Source organism: Saccostrea echinata, unplaced genomic scaffold, assembly GCF_033153115.1.
Source record: "Saccostrea echinata isolate AGI-Se365-2 ecotype Australia unplaced genomic scaffold, CSIRO_AGI_Sech_v1 ptg000010l, whole genome shotgun sequence".
Taxonomy (NCBI): domain Eukaryota; kingdom Metazoa; phylum Mollusca; class Bivalvia; order Ostreida; family Ostreidae; genus Saccostrea; species Saccostrea echinata.
The window spans coordinates 13,627,666-13,646,662 of NW_026889759.1; the positions used below are offsets into that span (position 1 = coordinate 13,627,666).

General features: G+C 33.3%; 2 protein-coding genes across 2 annotated transcripts; one reads left to right on the forward strand and one right to left on the reverse strand.

The window, feature by feature from the left end:
• Positions 1-4,582: 4,582 nt before the first annotated feature.
• Positions 4,583-15,712, forward strand: LOC133184444 (carbonic anhydrase 2-like). The gene is made up of 7 exons (XM_061319528.1): positions 4,583-4,787; positions 11,519-11,707; positions 13,371-13,516; positions 13,707-13,799; positions 13,979-14,045; positions 14,387-14,544; positions 15,103-15,712. The coding sequence occupies exons 1-7, from the start codon at positions 4,718-4,720 to the stop codon at positions 15,295-15,297; spliced, it is 918 nt and encodes a 305-aa protein (XP_061175512.1). The 5' UTR covers positions 4,583-4,717; the 3' UTR covers positions 15,298-15,712.
• A 1-nt stretch (position 15,713) lies between these two features.
• Positions 15,714-18,972, reverse strand: LOC133184446 (uncharacterized). Its single transcript, XM_061319529.1, has 2 exons — positions 18,894-18,972; positions 15,714-16,528 (listed from the first exon to the last, which is right to left on the reverse strand). Exons 1-2 carry the CDS (start codon positions 18,904-18,906, stop codon positions 16,059-16,061), a joined length of 483 nt encoding a protein of 160 aa, XP_061175513.1. The 5' UTR covers positions 18,907-18,972; the 3' UTR covers positions 15,714-16,058.
• Between the last annotated feature and the right edge of the window lie 25 nt (positions 18,973-18,997).

Sequence of the window (18,997 nt, forward strand, 5' to 3'; positions counted from 1 at the left end):
GTGTAACCACAAAGTAAATGTACATGAAAATATGTAATAAATCATTTATTGTGACTATAGGAAAGATGTCAGAGGACAGTGAAAAATCACTGGTGCTTACTTAAATGGGGGAATTAAATGCATTTTTTTTTTAATTTTTAATTATTTATATGCATATTAAATTGTCACGGAATTAGAAATCTTTAGTCTGCAGATTGTAAAGGATACCCCAAACTGAACATTCAATTAGTAATATGGATAGAAAGCGATTAAAAGAAGTCGTCAATACACATAGATTTTATTTTGTACAACTATCACCGTGGGAAAGGTACCCTAAAGACATAATAATCATCCCTGTAGTCATGCACGTCCGGCTGAATGAATTTTTACCCCCGAAGATCGGGAGCATCATTTTTTGTTCTGCCTGTCCTTCTGTCTGCTCAGAACTTTATTAAGTAGACTTTTTTAAACAGTACGTAGTGGTTAACCTCTTGAAATCTGACACAACATTCAACTGCCCTCTTAAATGTACTCAGTTCAAAGACCTGTGTTTGTTCATGATGGATGAATTACTACCCTAGAGGGATCGGACAACATCTAGAAGTCTGGAACAGGTCATGGTAATATAATTACCGTGGTTTGGTTGCTCGGTTCGGAACCGGGGACCCCCGATTCAATGCCGCGTCAAGCCTAGTAAATGGACATTTTAGATTTTAGTTTAAAACAGTACTCTCTCTGTCCACAACAAAAGTTTCGTGTTATGTCCAAGAACTATTATTTATAACAAAACTGACCACATTAGGGGACATTTGTGTTTAACAAACATATCTTGTATATTCTACGTGATATTTTGTTTATTTTAATTAACAATTTAATTGATCTCTGTTTGTATGTTTAGCTTTTCCATTAGATTCTATTGTTAAAATATTCGGTGTCTCAGTTGTTATGTTACGGCAGTTGGAGAGCGACAGCAAAGGCCTTCGGAAACCTACTTACGCAATTCCTATTGGTCCGCGAAATTTCGGGATTACGGGCGATCAGTGACGTTTTGATCTTTAAAATACAACGTAAATATTAATATATTAGGCTGAGTCGATGTAGTTCAACTAAATATTTTGATTAATTCTTTTAATAGAATAAAAAATTAAAGGATGTGTTCTTATATACTTGATCAATATAGAGATATATTATTGAAACTATAGTACAAAATATAGGCCCGTGACGTGCGAAATATCACGAGACTTGCCTAAGTGGCAACGCACTTTGAAAAAAATACGCACTTTGAAATTTTTTTCAAAGTGCGTTAAATTTGGGACAAAATCAATGCACTTTGATTTTTTTTTGAAAGTGCGTTAAGAGTGTAGGTCAACATTTTTTTTTACCATGGAGACACTTTACGCACTTTGAAAAATATGAATAAAACAAAAATTCTGGACTTGGATTTTAGTAAAAGACAGCATTATTTTGCTATAATTCTTTCAAAAAAACTATCCTCATCGAGATTGAGGAGAAGACAGGTAGAAGGTCCCTCAGCTCATCTCTTGATTTTTCCTACCCAAATACATGTATTTTCATAACTGGTATCACCTTGATATACTTTCTCTCAGTAAATTTGAGATAACATAAAATAGATGAAAAAATTGAGAAAAGCTTTCCTGAAAAAAAAGTAATAACGCATCCTATTATGTTAAAGAAGAGAGGCTCAGGGACCATATCGCTGATCTAAGCAACAATAGCCAACTGACTCTAATTTGGCCAAAGTAGCTTTACAAAATCATACAATATAAATTTATATATATATATATATATATATATATATATATATATATATATATATATATATATATATATATATATATATATATATATATAAAGAATCTCCCAAGACGTTTAAAATGATTTTATTCGGACTTAAGAGAATTAATAATTCATACTTTTAAAAAACTGATTTCCGAAAAATGTTTGACAAAAAGTGCTAGTAGTACGTTAAGTGCATGTAGGCTAGGACAAGATCACATGTACGACTGAATGTCAACCCATTACTTTTTAAAAAAAAAAAAAAAATTCTAGTAATAAAAGGCTGAAAAAGTAATGAAATACTGACACGGTACTGTATAAGTGTGTTAAAGCTCAGGATGTGGTCAAGAGACAAGATGTCTCTGGCTTTGAGGAATTCATTTTTGACCTCTGGCCTCCAAGTATGCCATTATGTTAACAAGAGGCCCAACTTCGGATTCGATTCGAGTCGTTCTGTCTTACATAAGTTCGCTGTTGTAAGCAAGATTAACGTTCTGGATAGAAAAACGATGATTAAACATCCTTGATCCCATAGATATAAAAATCAACAAAACATTGAAAGCTGAATGAACTTAATGGGCTGTGTCCAAATTCTATATCAAAATACACTGAAATGCTGCGTCAAAAGTAGATATCAAAATACATTCAAATGAATGTTAAAAGATTTCCTCACTACAATGTCACCTTGTAAACTTCAGGATAGGTCGGGCATGAATTCTGGATTTTTTTTTTAAATCTTAAGATTTAATTTACGAAAAAAGCCTTCCAAATAACTTCAGTGCGATAGTTAAGATTTTATGCATTTCTGATTTAAAACCTGTGAAACGCCATGCATAAAATTTAAAGGAGAAATACATGTATAATTATTTTAAACCTCAATATCAACAAAATGAAAGGATATGATTTTTTTAAAATGCAACACGGATAGATAATTTTATTGTTATGCTAAGAAGCAAAAACTTGGAAAACCAAAGAAGATGGGCGAACAAGGCGAGCGAAGTGCCTATAGTGCGACAAACATGAAGGTGAAAATTAAATCTCAATTATAACAAAATTTTCTTCGATATTTCTTCTAACATTAAGATATACTTTATGTAAAATCTCCAAAATTTGGAAAAATCTCACAAAGATTGAAAATATTTGCCTATGAAATAGCATACACGCACTAAAAAGGGCAAAAAGGATCATTTTCTCATATCATAACACAATTTTTCAATATGAGTGGGTCTTTGCTCCATTTTTTTGAAAGTTTATCCTTAAAGTTTGCGTAAAAACGTTCATTTTTTGGTTAACAAAAATATGGAGCAAAGACCCAATACACTTTTATGACACAACATTCGTATCTTTCCGAGAAATACTTGAAGTCCATTTTGTCAAGGGTCATATAACAAACATGATTTAAATGCCGCTATTCACCAAGAGTTGTTGTAGCGTAGTGGTTAGCGCGTTGTGCAGGAAACAGTGCAGGAAAAAACAACACTGCATGTCCCTGTAAACAGAGTGGAGAAAATTTTCCTCAGAAAAGTTTGTTTATCGTTATTTCATAAATTTCAATAATGAGAACTTTACTCTAAATGCTGAATTCACAAATTGAATATGATTTTTATATATCTGAAGCTATAGGCATTCTGCACGCCTTGTTCACCCATCTCCTTATTTTGAATAACAAAATTATTTTTAAAAAATCCTTAGTAAAGGTAAGTATTCTTATATATTGACAAAAAAAGTTAAAAAGTTGATACGATGCCTTTGTTTGTTTTTCTAGGTAACATTTCATCTGCCATGCGCGGATCTAGAGGGGAACCCCCCCCCCCCCCACCCGGCAGGAATTTGCAGAGTTATTAAAAGTATATACTGAAGGAAAGAAAAAACTTACTTTGGACCCCCCTAGAAAACGTGGACTCCACCATCAGCACCACGAAATAGGTGTTTTTCACGTCTGGGAAATGGATTTTACGTGTTTTTTTTTTTTTTTGTTTTTTTTTTGGTTTTGTTTTTTGTTTTGTTTTGTTTTATTTTGCTTGTCAAGGAATCTTTGGGTTGGAATTTTTTTTTGACCGCAATCGACCCCCCCCCCCCGGGAAAATAAATCCTAGATCCGCGCCTGTCTGCACACAAGCAAAAAATATATCAATTAAATAAATAAAGTATAAATAAATAAATAAATAGATAAAATTAAATTAAATTAAATTAAATTAAATTAAATTAAATTAAATTAATTGTACAACTAATTATTTTTAAAGTAAAAGACCAAGGATTTCTTTGAAAGTTTCTTAATATTGAACACATCTTAACTTTACATAGGTACAGTATCTGTTATTGAGTTACGAATCGATTAGGCAATTTCAGCTACAGAGGTTAAAAGGTCATGGTCATCTTTCGAAATAGTATCGGAAACCTCTCGTCAGCCTCATTGTTTACGTGGAAGTGAATCAAATAATTATTCTGATAGGTCAGTAAAAAAGAAATGAAGATGTAGACACAGACAGACCAAATATATTTATTTGATAAAACAGTTTTATAATTATTTTGTTTTGGTTTGTTTTTATTTCTATTTATTTTTTTTTCTTTCAGTATTACTAATAGTTCCATGATACAGATTGAATACTAAAATGCTGCATTGAACTAGACAGCAAGTCAGCAAACATACTTTCAAAGTTATATTTTGTTTTGGTTCAAACAAAAAACAAAATCCGGATATACCAAAATTTTAACCCAAATGGGCTTCCGTTCCGAAAATCAACTAAGGCTTATTACATACATTTAGTGTTTTAAATATTCTTAAGCTTCTGACCTAACAGGGTTCATACCTCCATGACGAAGCTTTATACCTGATAATCTGTGATTGTTTCTCCGAAAGAAAAAAACCTTGAAATCATTTTCCTTCAATTTCCTGATTTTTTTTTTAAATTCCTCTAGTTTTATAGTAGGATATTGGAAGATGAAGGGCATATTGGTACTTTTTACCATTTTTGAGCATGCTTTATTGTCTAATGCTGCTGGCCATGAAGGTAAGACTTTAATTTTTTTTCCAGTGTCGTTAAAAAGATTATAGAATTAGTCTTATTTTTTTTCCCAAAAAATAATAATAATAGTAATTATAACAATAAAATAAATAAATATATTTTTTTTAAATCCGGCATCCTCCTATTCTCTAATATTTTTAAACGAAAGGGGAAGAAGTGGGGTGGGTAAAAATGCATTAAAATATTATATGAAATTTAAGATCTGAAATGCGTAAATATCGTAATTTTCTTTTGATTTACTAATCAGATTTACACAAACAAATGTACTGAACCACTTTTGGACTTATAATGTACTGTAACCTTGATATATCAGGATATAGTAATTCGCTGCATGGTGAAACCCTCTCTTCCAAATACGAATCCATGCTGTTTTTCTTCAATACCCCCCCCCCCCCTCAATATTCTGCGAAACTTTTTTAGTTCATAAAACTTACATCCCATTTGCGTGTGTAAATAATAGGGGCATGAATTTTATTGAAATATTGTTAAAGAAATATGCACATGGTAGAATGATTAGGTTTTGAAAACATTTAAATAATTCTCGGCAACTGAACAGGTAATATATTTTATATACAGGCAATGTTAAGTATACCTATTAAAAATATCGCATGAAATTGCTAATCTTAAATACATATTCATTATTATGTCTGGTCTGCATGTTGTAAATTTAAAATTTTATTGGTAGTTAATGCAATTTTACGGTATGAAAGTAAATTCGTTTGTTTGCTTGCTTTGTTTTTTTTTAATATGCCAGAACCACATGACCATTAAATGCTGACCAAGCTCTTTTGAACTTGCTAAGGCGCTTAAAATCTGGATCATATGGTCATTTCATAACAAGGAAATACACAAAGGGCAAAATTCTTAACTGGTTTTGACAAAGAAAAAAGATTACGTGGCTCCTGTTTGTTGTGAATCCTTTCACGCTGTTTTGGTTTGGTAATTAAAGATCAAGTGCAGAGAGGTATTGGTATCTTGTGAGGATAGCCATTGGGTCGGCGATAGGTGGCAAGTCCTTCTTGATCAATTTGTCCCTTATTATAATTAAATGAAAATTCAAGGCAAGCATCCATCTGTTGATGTTTTTATAGCTTTGATTGAATTTGATTGCTTCACATAGAGTTAAAAGAATGAGTGCACTTTAGAGTGTCATTTGGAGCCTTTTCGGCCACCCATTTTAAGCCTTAAATTAGACTATATTGCTAAATTAATCTATGGTTATTGTACATACATATGCTTTTGATATTTATACTTCGAATTTTTTGTTAAACATATTGCTATAATTCCACACAACGTCATTGAAAAGAACATGTATAAGCCTTAAATTCCGGAGATTTGAACTGGACCACTTTCGAATTTAAGGTACCCGCAAATGGGCAGAGATATTTAAATCGCATGGAAGTGGAATGTAAACATTTGCACATTATTTCCAGATTGATTCTACAGTATGAATTTAGATGGAGGAGAGAAAGATTGTGTAGTTTCATGATTCACACAAATAGTAAATGATTCATGGCCATACATATTAATGATTTTCATGATTCGTATCCATGCATATGTTTGATGCCTAGCGCCGAATTAGATCAATCATAAGTTTTCGTATATGATAAAAAATGCTCCCTCTTTTTTCTTTAGCTTTATCATTTTTCGTTTTATATGCTGAATGCTTTTCAATTCAAAGAATGAATGTATGTTTTAAGAAAGATTCACATTTACATGACTTCGATGTCACACTACATTTAATCATAATTATTCACTATACATGTAGTACGTAGAGTAATACAACGTACGTGTAGTGAAACAAATTATACATGTATGTAGTACTCACGGTGATACATATTTTATTATATGCATGTTTAGATAAATAACATTCGGAAATGATCGAAATATAAAATTTTAACTTAAAATTTGAGTCGCTAGGTTAACATGAAAACTCCAAGAAATACAAACTATCTGTAATTTAAATTAACATTTATTGACGGTACAAATATATTTCAAATTAAAAAAAACATGGTTAACGAAAATTCTACAACGTTACTATATCGATAATCACTCGCTTATGCCTTCAATATCTCTTTCATTTCGGCAATCCCAATATTGTCAGGTATGATATACTAGTGTTTAGGGATGTGTCTCTAGATGCCTGCAGACCATAATACAGAGGCGACATGAGCTAACACAGCTACATACTAATCGTGCACTTGATTTGCACTGGCAATACCAGAATTTCCTTCAAAATGCCAAACGAAAAACACAATTTAGTGAAAGAAGACAAGGTAAACTTTAAGACCCTAATAAAATTTTCGCAAAATTCTTCAAGTGCTATTTTAAAGTGTTCAGGCCGGTACAAACGGTGAGATTTGTAGTTATTGTATAATACAAGTATTATATTTATATTATGATACTTTCCTGTACACACGTTTATACCTTTTTTTAGATTGTTAATAGACTTTAGGGATGTCTACGTGTTTCCCTCGCAATATTTCTCTCTCTCTCTCTCTCTCTCTCAATAATGGAAAACGAAGTTCTGTTAGTAGTATCTGTTATCGTATTATGCACTGCATTAAAACTGAAAAAAAACATCGTAATGGAAACAGCGGCGGAACACTCGTATATGTACTTGGTGCACACAATGCATCGCTAGATGAGGTGCAAAGAGAAGACCCCAGTAGTTATAAAAACTTCTTTAGAATAGATAACGCTGCATTTGAGCAACTTTTACAATTACATGTAGTTACTCCTTTTGATCTTCTTCCCATAAAACAACGAGTTTTTCGATATTTTTACTGCTAAAGTCGACCATTATTTACCACGTGCTTTTTTTGTTATGATAAAAATAGGATAACCACAACGTGAGTACTTTTGATTGGTTTAAAAATGAAAGGTAAGTTAAGACTTGTATTTAGAAATAGAGCATTGCCCTATTCTTAATACAGTTTTATAACATTCGAAAAATCTTAGGATTCACTGTATTAAAAGTCCATACATAGTCAGATTTTGTACTTAAATACATATCCGTGTGTACAGCCCTGAAGTCTATTGACAGACACAATGAAAGCATATCGAACAGTGGAATGTCACCTGAGTAAAATGATTATAATATCAAACAGGTCAAAATAGGTTGACACTCGGTGACCTGTTAATTTAGTAGCTAACCCGACCGTAGTTTGGAGAATTTTTTTAAAAAAATACATATGAGCCGCAAATTGTCCAACATTGCCCTTTGGATATGTATAAGTTTAGATAAAAATACACATTCTGTGCAAATGAGAAGAATGGACAAGTTGCGGCTCGATGTAAACAATGTCGTTGAAAACTTGTATGCATATGAATAACAATAGAAATGTGACAAAACTGCTAGACCCCTGTCGCGAAAACCAGTGTCGCTCGGCATTATTTAATATTTTTATGTGATATAATATATCAAACCCTGCTCTAAAGATATTGTTAAATAATTCTGATTCAAAAAGTTTATAAATTTCGGAAATTTATTATTGGCAAAGCACCGGGATCCAACTCTCATAGCTTAAGTGCACTGATCCTTTCTATAATTCTGTGATTCGCCTATTACACCACTAATTCTACGAAAAGCTAATTAAAGAGCTATAACTCAAGATGAAAGCAAAGATACGCCAGCAATAATTGTTAAAATATTAACATTAAATGAATCCTTCAAATGATATTCGCTTTAAGATAAGCGAACAGGAACTTTAACACAAATGGGTATTCTGCATGAATTTAGTCAAGTGTATATTTAACGCCAAAAGAACTAGTGTCATATTTTTGTATTTGAAATAGATTCATTCTTTTGAAAATATACCGGTACTAGTAAATTACTTCCAAAAAATGTTAAATCAATATTCCATTCTTTTGTTTATATAAAGATTTTACAAACATCAGCAAAAAAAAAAGGGGGGGGCAGAACAGATAAAACGCATATAATATCCACTTCTTTTTTCCCTGTCATTTATATATGGATTCAAATTTAGAGTACACCTTCTTGGAGCGAAGGATGATATCTGCGGGTTTACATGTATATATATATATACATGTGTATATTATATAAACACACAAAGGATTATTCGAATCGTACAGCACAGAAAGCATTCTTACCTAATGTATATGTTTTGTGTTTGTTTGAGTAATAAAACATTCAATAAACCAAAAAATTTTGGTCAAATGATACTCGGATAATTGAATTTTCATACTGAGGTTCAAAATAAGATATTCAATCTACCAGGTAGATATAAAATATAATTTTTTTCTGGCTTTTTTTCGAGCTTATGATACCGCAAAAATCATTGTTAGGTTCTTGACATTTGGTTTGACCTTCTCAGTTACAACATTTACCGTCAAGGACTAGTTCATTTTAGTTCTTTCCTACCCCTTTAACTTCTTTAGACCTTTTTAAAAGGTGCTCTTTCATAGCAATTTTAGACAATTATTTCTCTATTAGAATTAAGGACCGTAACGTACTCTTTCTATTTTATATGGTACATAAAAGGATTTTCCCCTCATTTATAGGATGTCTAAATCAAATTGGCAGCTGTTTGAAAAAGACAAGACGAAGATAGCATTTACTTTTTGTGGTACATTTTGACGCTTAAAGTTAATAAAATAGAAAACCCGTACAAAATCAGGGACGACTATTAGTTTTCCCCCTTGAATGTCGGTACTATTAAATAAAAAGGGAAAATTTTGATTTTTATATTATACTTTCATGTAAAGTAGTATAGTCTGATAGGTCGAAGGGCGTTTGAAAAACAGAAATTGCTGAATTGTTTGACTGATTGATTGAGAGAGGGGTGAACCTGAATTCAGTGTGTAATAGTATTTCGAATTTAAACAGCTTTATTGGTCTTAACATACAAGCCAGTACAGGTTTGTCTTAAAATTTACACAGATTCCAAAGGTTTTGTAATAGGAACTCTCGGCATTGTTTTCAATTCTGCTAAGAGACAGAAGGGGAAGGGGGAAGAAACGCAACACCATCAAACTTTTCCCCCTCACGCTATACTCTAATTTCTGGAGCACACTCTATTGGTGATCGACAGCATCCTTATGATTTGTAATACAAAGATAATTAATAGGGTCACATCAATCCCCCTCCCCCACCCCAAGTACACATTATCCAGATGTCTCCAAAAGATCTATTTTCTAAATGTAGATATTTAACAATAAATTTAACATTTAAGTTCACAGCTGCATACAAAAACAAACAAGATGTGTTTGTGAAACGCCGATGCCCCCTTATGGCAACTTATAGCGAAGGTTAAACTTTCTCAAATGCAAATCAAATACGTTGACACCCAAAGCAAGGTCTTGTCTCGAAGAATATACCTGTGAAATATGAAAGCCCTAGCTGCAACCATTGAAAAGATATGGAAAAGGTTAAAGTTTTTCAAAAGTGAGTCAAACATCAAGGTCATGGTCGAAAGGAAAGACCTTCTCACAAGAAATACACCTGTGAAATATAAAAACCCTAGCACCAACTGTTCAAAAGTAATGGCTAGTGTTAAAGTTTTTCAAAAGTAAGTCAACCTCCAAGGTCAAAGTTGTTATCCAAAGGTCTTGTCACAAGGATAACATATGTGAAGTATGAAAGCCACACACCAACTTTTCAGAAGTTATGGCCAAGGTTAAAGTTTTCCAAAAGTAGGTCAAACTCCAAGGTGAAAGGTCAAAGTCCTTGGTATCTAAAGGAAGGTCTTGTCACAAGGATTACATATGTGAAGTATGAAAGCGCTAGCATCAACTGTTCAAAAGTTATGAACAACAATAAAGTTTTCCAAAAATAGGACAAACGGTCAAGGTCAAACGGTCAAAGTTCTTGATATCCAAAGGAAGGTCTTGTTACAAGGATTACATATGTGAAGTATGAAAGCTCTAACACCAACTGTTTTAAAGTTATGGCTAACGTTAATGTTTTCCAAAAGTAGGTCAAACTTCAAGGTCAAGGTCAAAGGGTCAAAGTTCTTGGTATCCAAAGGAAGGTCTTGTCACAAGGATTACATATTACGTGAAGTATGAAAGCCCTAGCACCAGCTTTTCAAAAGTTATGACCAAGGTTAATGTTGGGTAAAATTTTGCAAAACTGGGTCTACCTCCAAGGTCAAAGGGTCAAATATGATGGTACCCAAAGTCAGGTCTTGTCACAAGGAATACACATGTGAAATATGAAAGCCATAGCTCCAACCAATCTAAAGTTATGGGCAAAAACTATATGCCCCCGAATCTTCGATTACGGGGGCATAAAAATTCCATTCATGACCTGTTTGATTTGACTGTGATCTGTGTTTCTTTAATGTATGCGTATGTGACTTCTATACATGTACAGTAAGTGATTTCCGTGAATATTGATTTGCATGTAATTATTTTTTTTAAATACAGTACACAGACCTTTAGATCGCTTTTACAAAAAAAAATTAAGGTGTTAAAAAAATATCTTTATTATACACCCCATTTTTTAAAAGTCGAATCTAAGCGATCCAAAGGCCTGTGATACAGTACAATCAATTTATGATGACTTTTGATGTAATAAAATATTATAGTGGCAAAAGCAGGATTTATATACATGTATGTTTATTGTTGTTTTCTTTTATTTGTTTGCTTGTTTTTGTTTTGCCTTGTTTTTGTTTTGTTTTATTTTGTTTTTATTTGACGAATGCAATTTGAATATGCATATATATGTATAGAACTTTCAATTTTTTTCCTAGCCTGGAACTATACAGACCAAGGAGCATGGAGTTCGATGACGGGGTCACAATGCAGTGGTACCAGTCAATCACCCATCAATTTCCCTCCAATGGTAGAAATGGTTTACAGCGAAAACCTGAAACCATTTTCGCTCACCGGTTATGATCAATTAGTAACAAGTCCTACGATTGAAAATAATGGACACAGTGGTAAATATTGTACTTAACGAAAATAAAAACACATCAGTCATTAGGCTTTCACTCATTTGGTCAATTTTCAAGACTGATTTTAAAAATATGTCTTCTCTATTCTCGCAAAAGAACAAGCAAATATATTTTACGATTTGCTTCTGAAGCATCTTGGGAAGTCGGAAGTTTACTACAATACAATGTATTTAACATATATATATATATATATATATATATATATATATATATATATATATATATATATATATATATATATATATAATAATAATAATAATAAAACATACAAATGAATGTCTGAATATGCTGCATTCCTGTTTGGCCAGGATGTAAACCAGAGAAAAAAAAATGATTTCTGAAAAGAAAATCGCAAAAACCTCTGGAAATTTTTGCCCTACAATGTACAATAGCTATGAGAAAATCTAAACAAATACAATGTACTTCGAATATATAATTAAAATTACATGTATATTTCAAGGATGTATTCTACTGATTATGCTGAGGTGTTAGCCATTTTTTAAAAGGACTCCTTTGGTTTTACCCTTCAAGATATGCACACATTTCTCGCCCTCTGACCCCTTATTATTTATTCGCATTTTGATTTTTCGTAGTTTTCATAGTCCTCTAAAAAATATTAAGACATATTTAATTCCAGATCATAATTTTCAGAGAAAGAAATTTTCCATTCATTGTCTAAGAAAAATCCCGAGAAATCTGGTTTTCCGCCATATTTTTCAACGTCTTATATCTCAAATATATGCTCACTTACTCACATATTTTTCTACTTCACATTTCAAATAATAAATACATCTAAGTAACGTATTTTAATAAAGTTTGATATACATATGTATATGTCTTCTTCCGATTCCCCTCGCTATCTGAACACTTCTCATAGACTTATTACTTATTACTCCAATTTCATTGGATAACTTATTTCCGAATCTATAAAAATTATTTCTCGCTATTCTCCTTACTGCAGTAAATATTATGTATAAGAGAGATAACTTTCAATTTAGCCCCATACGATACATGTACGCTGAAACTGTATGCATTTTGAATTGTTTGGAAAATCATTAATGTTTTAAGAAAAAATATTGAATTTTATATTGGTGAACAGTTGGTGAACAGTGGACTCTGAATCATAAGATCTTGCCTAGGGCATTAAATGCTTGCAGGACTCGGATCTTACAGTGTACATATTTTGATTATACTGTATATTTAACATATATTATTACATATATAGAAGTACATAGAAATCAGCATATAAACTTGTGTCATCTCTTTCCAAAATACAAAATATTACATTGCAGTGATATCAATGAAAATTCAAATATGAGGAACTATTTTTCGCAGATATTTACGCGAGTTCTTATAAAGTATTGCTCTCCCTCTTCTATTTCACAATTAACATAAGAAACACACTGTATACATGTACAAGGAGACAAAAAACCATCAAACTTGTGCAATAATTAAATGAATAAAACATTAATTTATAAATTATCTAATTAATAAATGAGATAATTAATTAATTTATTCATTTCTTTCTTTTTATTTATCTGAGCCAGAAAGACTTTTTTGTTTTGGCGCATGTCATAAAGAAAGTGTAATGTGCATAACTATTATTAACTCTTTCTCTTTTTATTTAATTACATAAATATTCTTTTAGTCACCGTAAAGTTTACAAACGAGGCCCACGTTTCCGGAGGCGATTTAGGAAGCAAATTTAAAGCGGCCCAGTTCCATTTCCACTGGGGGAATGACAATAACCGGGGTTCAGAACACACCTACAATGGAAAGACTTACCCAGCTGAAGTTGGTTTTTATTTTTGTTTATATACTGAAAAGATAGAGATACCAAACAATATCTAAAATATGTGGCATGCTAATACATACAGTAAAAATACTACACTACCTCTATGTTCCAAGTAACCTTTGATTTTTGTTGAGGATACTATCCACACCTGACCTTATCTTTTTCAAGAATTAGTTGCTTCTTTTACAGCTCCATGTTGTCCATTACAATACAAAGTATGCAGACATCAACGAAGCTGTAAGCAAGCCTGACGGACTGGCGGTGTTAGGATTTTTCATAGAGGTTTGAAAAATTTACATACCTATATCTGTTTTTTTTTCCCATACTGTACATACTATTTAAAAGTTGTTGCTCGCGAAAATCCTTGCCAGACACCCCCCTTTCAAAAAAAACGGCAACTTGTGCGTTTTACCTTTTTTTTAAGATAAATTTTATGAATACGAGTAAGTTTTATGCTACAGGTTGGTCCAATTCACAACTGCAACTTTGGACCTGTTATAGACACATTGAAAAACATTCCAGACAAAGGTTAGTTTGATTTGTTTCTTTCCATCTTTGCTAGTTAAGGGTTTTCGGTCCGCTCTGCTCCCCATAAACTGTTTATGGGGAGCAGAGCGGACCGAAAACCCCTGGCTATCGAAGATGCATGGTTTCTTTCTCGAATAAGTAGTCTTCATGGAATTCTGAATTGTGAAATACTAATTATTAAAACATTTTTACAGGTATAAACCGATTTTTGAGGTGAATCTGTCACACGTAAAAGATATAAAATACTCGTTAGCCACCTGAATACTCACTATACCCTTTCACCAGTATGAAATACATGTACGGTACGGTCTGCTCTGATACACAGGTTATATACATTTCAGGTAATAGTACATCGTTGACTCCCTTCAAGCTCCGTCACATACTTCCTATGCAGCTAAGAGACTACTACAGGTACATGGGGAGTCTGACCACGCCCCCCTGTTCTGAGACGGTCAAATGGACAGTCTTCAGGGATAGACTTTACATGTCCGAAGAACAAGTAAGAAGCATCGTCTCAAGCCACGGTCCGGAGTCCGCATATAGCTCTCTCCAAAATGGGAGAGGATCATACATTATGGCCGTGGTTTGCGACGATGAGTAAGAAGTGAAGTAAAACAAAAAAAAAATGCATCGGGCCACCTTAGTTCAAGTTCAGTTTATTCACCCAAACCAAATATTGGTACATGGAGTACATTTATAACACCCACACCCACATATATATATATATATATATATATATATATATATATATATATATATATATATATATATATATATATATATATATATATATTCCTGAAGGTAAAAAAAAAAGGTTTGGAGTCGGGCCAGTCGGTCGGTAGAGGGCAACCAAACATTTTTTCAAAGATGGCCTCGTAAACTGGCCTCAAAGATTCCTAGTATGCAATAGAAATTTTGTAAAATTTTAAATTTGATTTTTTTTTTAACTTTCATAAACGATTTTCATATATTCCTCTGGTAGCATACACTTTTATCATGTAACACTATTCGATGCTCCTACAATTCTTTGGATTATAAAATATGCATACATTTTCAGTTACAAGAATTTCGCAAGATCTACTTCGACTCGTCAAAGACCAAATTAATGGTGGACAATTGGAGGCCACCCCAGCCTCGCAATGGAAGAAAAGTTTACATCAGCTTCGACGTTAAAGCGAATTCCTCACCAGTTCATCTGTTTAATTTTATCTTGGCCATAGTTATATTCTGTGTTCAGTTACTATGCGTGTAAACACAGTTTGTAATGTCAAAATTCTACAGCAATAAAACAGTGTATTAAGTATTTCCGCATTGTATTAAGTATTTCCGCATTGAAACTTTTTTTCTGTTTTCGTGTAAAGATCGTCACATACTCTGTGTTTCATACAGTTAAATACGGATTTTATCAATAATACATGTGCGATAGTCAGAAGTTGTCATATGTTTTACATCTCTGTATAAATGTTAAGGATTTGTGTATTTCATGTGTATATTAGAAATACTACTGTAGGTAGGAACTAGGAGAATTTGTATAATTTCAAGATATTCTACTGTAAATATGTACGTCATGTATATGTATACATTGTATTGCAATAATTGTAAATAATTGAAATATCCATTGTATTTTAATGTAAAGAAATTTAATAAAACATATAACGAATAATAAATTGATTAATTATTGAATTATAATACATATTACATGCATAAAACAATTTCCAGTGCTAAAATCAGCTGCACATAACAAGATTATCCAATGAATTCATGTGATAGTCTTTTGTGTGTCTACTGCAAAAACTAACCCGATGGCTCTGTCTCTGTGCGGAATGCTGTTATGTGCATCTTGTCTGGAAATTTCTGCGTTCTCAATTTCTTCGCATTTAAATGAGAACAATTTCGACTGGATCATGTTCAGATCATCAACAACGGACGCTAACTAGAGGTCGGTAAGGTAACACAGGTATACTTCTGGGATGGAAAGTAGTACTTCTCACTCCATCTGTAAAAACATCGCCTTCATTTCAAGTTTTTCTCCATGTTGTAAAGAAATCTAAACAAGCGGGGCCCAGATATGCTTTCTGTGGGAGGCTGAACCTGAACAAATCCCATTTTCTCAAAAAATGCAACAGCTCTTTCTGCGCTTTGTACGCGGACAGGTCGTTTGATGACGTCCAACATGGACGTCATCGCTTTGTCCAAGAGTCGTCTGCCAACGCCCTGGCCTTGGAAGTCTCCTTTCACAAACAAAAAAGCTACAACGTGGTAAAAATCGGAGTCAAACGTTGCATCAGGTTCCTCTAAACTAGTGTCAGCTATTTTGAAGCATATACTACCAATAAGAGTTGTTCTTCCGTGTAAAGTTTCGTATGCAAAAATGACTTTGTGTTCTTCTGGGATGTCAAAAACTTCTCCACTAACTTCACGTGAAAGTTGTCTGAATTTTGGTCGAGAGCGAATTCGTGGTTCTTCCTTCAATGTTACTTTACCTGAAAAATGTACAAGATAATATAGTACTTATCTTACGGATATGAGTTTTTTTTTCTGGGGGAGAAGGGTCCATATCTACTTTAAACAAGGGATATTATATAAATAGTGCACGTTTTTGAGGGTAACAGTTGAAATTGACACCCCAAGGAAAACCATTGTCAACCGACGCGTCAGCGGAGGTTGACAATGGTTTTCCGAGGGGTGTCAATTTCAACTGTTACCCTCAAAAACGTGCACTATTTATTTTATTATACTGAATGTCTTATTGATATCGGATGTCATAAAAAAATTCGGAGATCGTCGTTAAGTTCACGCTTAGAAGCTTTCAAACTCACCGCTTCCACTTTTCTCAATAAGAAAGCTTCGGAAAAGATTTACCAACCTCTTTATTGTTTGTTTGCTACTTAAAAAGTCCTTTATCATCTAAGTTTTGCACTCGCAAGGATGTTTCGTCTGTCGTTTGTTGTTTTCAAGTAAGCTACATCGGACGCAAGCTTTTATTGACGTCGATTAATTGGCTTCTTTCAAACGCACAACTGAAGTTTTGAGAATTCTACGGTGAACCGTACGCGCATGATTTGAACGCATGTGATATTTTCGTAATATTACCCGTTGTCAACTGTGTTGCTAACGCTGAGGGTAATATTACGGATTGTTAAATGTGTTTAAACCAATCAGATTTTAGTATTTAACATGAAAGTATAATAAACACACTTATGTCCCCCCCCCCCCGGACATATACCCAAACAGAACTTGACCTAGATATTCTTATGACAAATATGTATACCAAATTTCATTTCAGTATTTGCAACCTCTGCGAAGAAAATGAACGGAAATTGCAAATAATTGAAATTTTTCCAAGTCCAAGGAGCATAACTCTGTCAAAAGTTGCTTGATCGTACCCAAAACAGAACCTGACCTAGATATTCTTATAATAAATCTAAATACAAATTTCATTTCAGTATGTGTAACCTCTGCGAAGAAAATGAACGGAAACTGTTAGTGGACCGACAGACAGCAGCAAAACAATATGTCCTCCCTTCTTCGAAAGGAGGCATAAAAAACTGCGATAAAAGCAAATATTTAAAAATGTGTTGATAAGCCAAAAAAAAAAAGTCAAAACGCCAAAAAAAAAACTATTTCTTTTAGGTGGTTGGGATGGGGAGGGGGGTTGCATACTTCTTTTGACAACCCCGCTTTCCTTCAGGTATTTGTATAAAGTTGATAAGATATCGAAGGACGATATGGGCAAATTGCGAAGTTTCCACAACGTTATAGAAGGAGCCCCTGTTTGTTGTAAAAATAGTTGTAATATGTTTATGTACTACCAAAATGTTATCACATATCAACTTGTAAACTATTTCTAAGGCTTAGGTCGGTCCATGGGCGCCGATTGAAATGTTGATAACATCTCCCCCTGAACGTTTTCATTAAAATATAGTAACAAGCAGGCCAGTAGGGAGCGATTTCAGTTTGGGGAGGGCACAACCAAGCACAAATTCCTTAACAAATTAGGCGTTATTATTGAGGGGACACAAGCATTAAGTAGCCGTGTTTCCTTAATAATTAAGTATACTATAACCACACGTTGACACTAACGGAAAGACTGGTTTTGCTTCGGGTAGACCAGGAAGTGTCTACTGGATACGATTATAGTACACTGTAAAGTTCAATTAGGGGATCTGATTCAACTTATGTTTCTCATATGTTTTAGTTTACCGCTAAATATATTTACAATTTACCGATTCACTCATTATCTGATTCCGCCCACCCCCCTTCTATCAGTTACTCGTAATTAGATGAGACAGTGATGCACTGCTTGAAGTAAACTCAGATGAACTTATTTCGATGTCATTTTCATCCAAGTTGGTGCTCGGAAAAGGGTTAATTATTTACTGAATAATCATCTAAGCTCTCTATTGGACTTTTTTTCGTACCTTCTCAGACCGTTTCTGCTTGTAAGGTACAATGATTGTACAAAGAGGAAGAACTCTAACATTTTTTTCGTCAAATGCAAATTTATTTTTTTCCCCAAATTTTCTTCCGAGTTCATTCATTAAAGAGAGAGGGAGAGAAAAAAAGACAAGCATACATAGACGCGGGTGTTCAAGAGATACGAATAATAAATATAACCTTGTTGATCGATACGAGATCCACCCCAGTCACATCATCATGACCCTTTGCTTTGAACAATAAAATGGCGACGAGACCGTCCGACTTTGTATTTCCATCGTAGCTTTCAGTCCACATTTGTATTGAATATACGCAAAGCGCAATGATTAAAGAAACAGTTATGTTATTCTAATAAAAAACGTAAAAGGTTGCTCTTTAATGTCAATCATACTTGAACAATACATGCACTACCTGAATACGTCATTTTCCCGCCATCTATGAATCTTCGTCTTTGCTCGGGATTACTCGGTTAAAATCGTAAAAGCGCATTACTTTTCCATAACAACACCACAAAA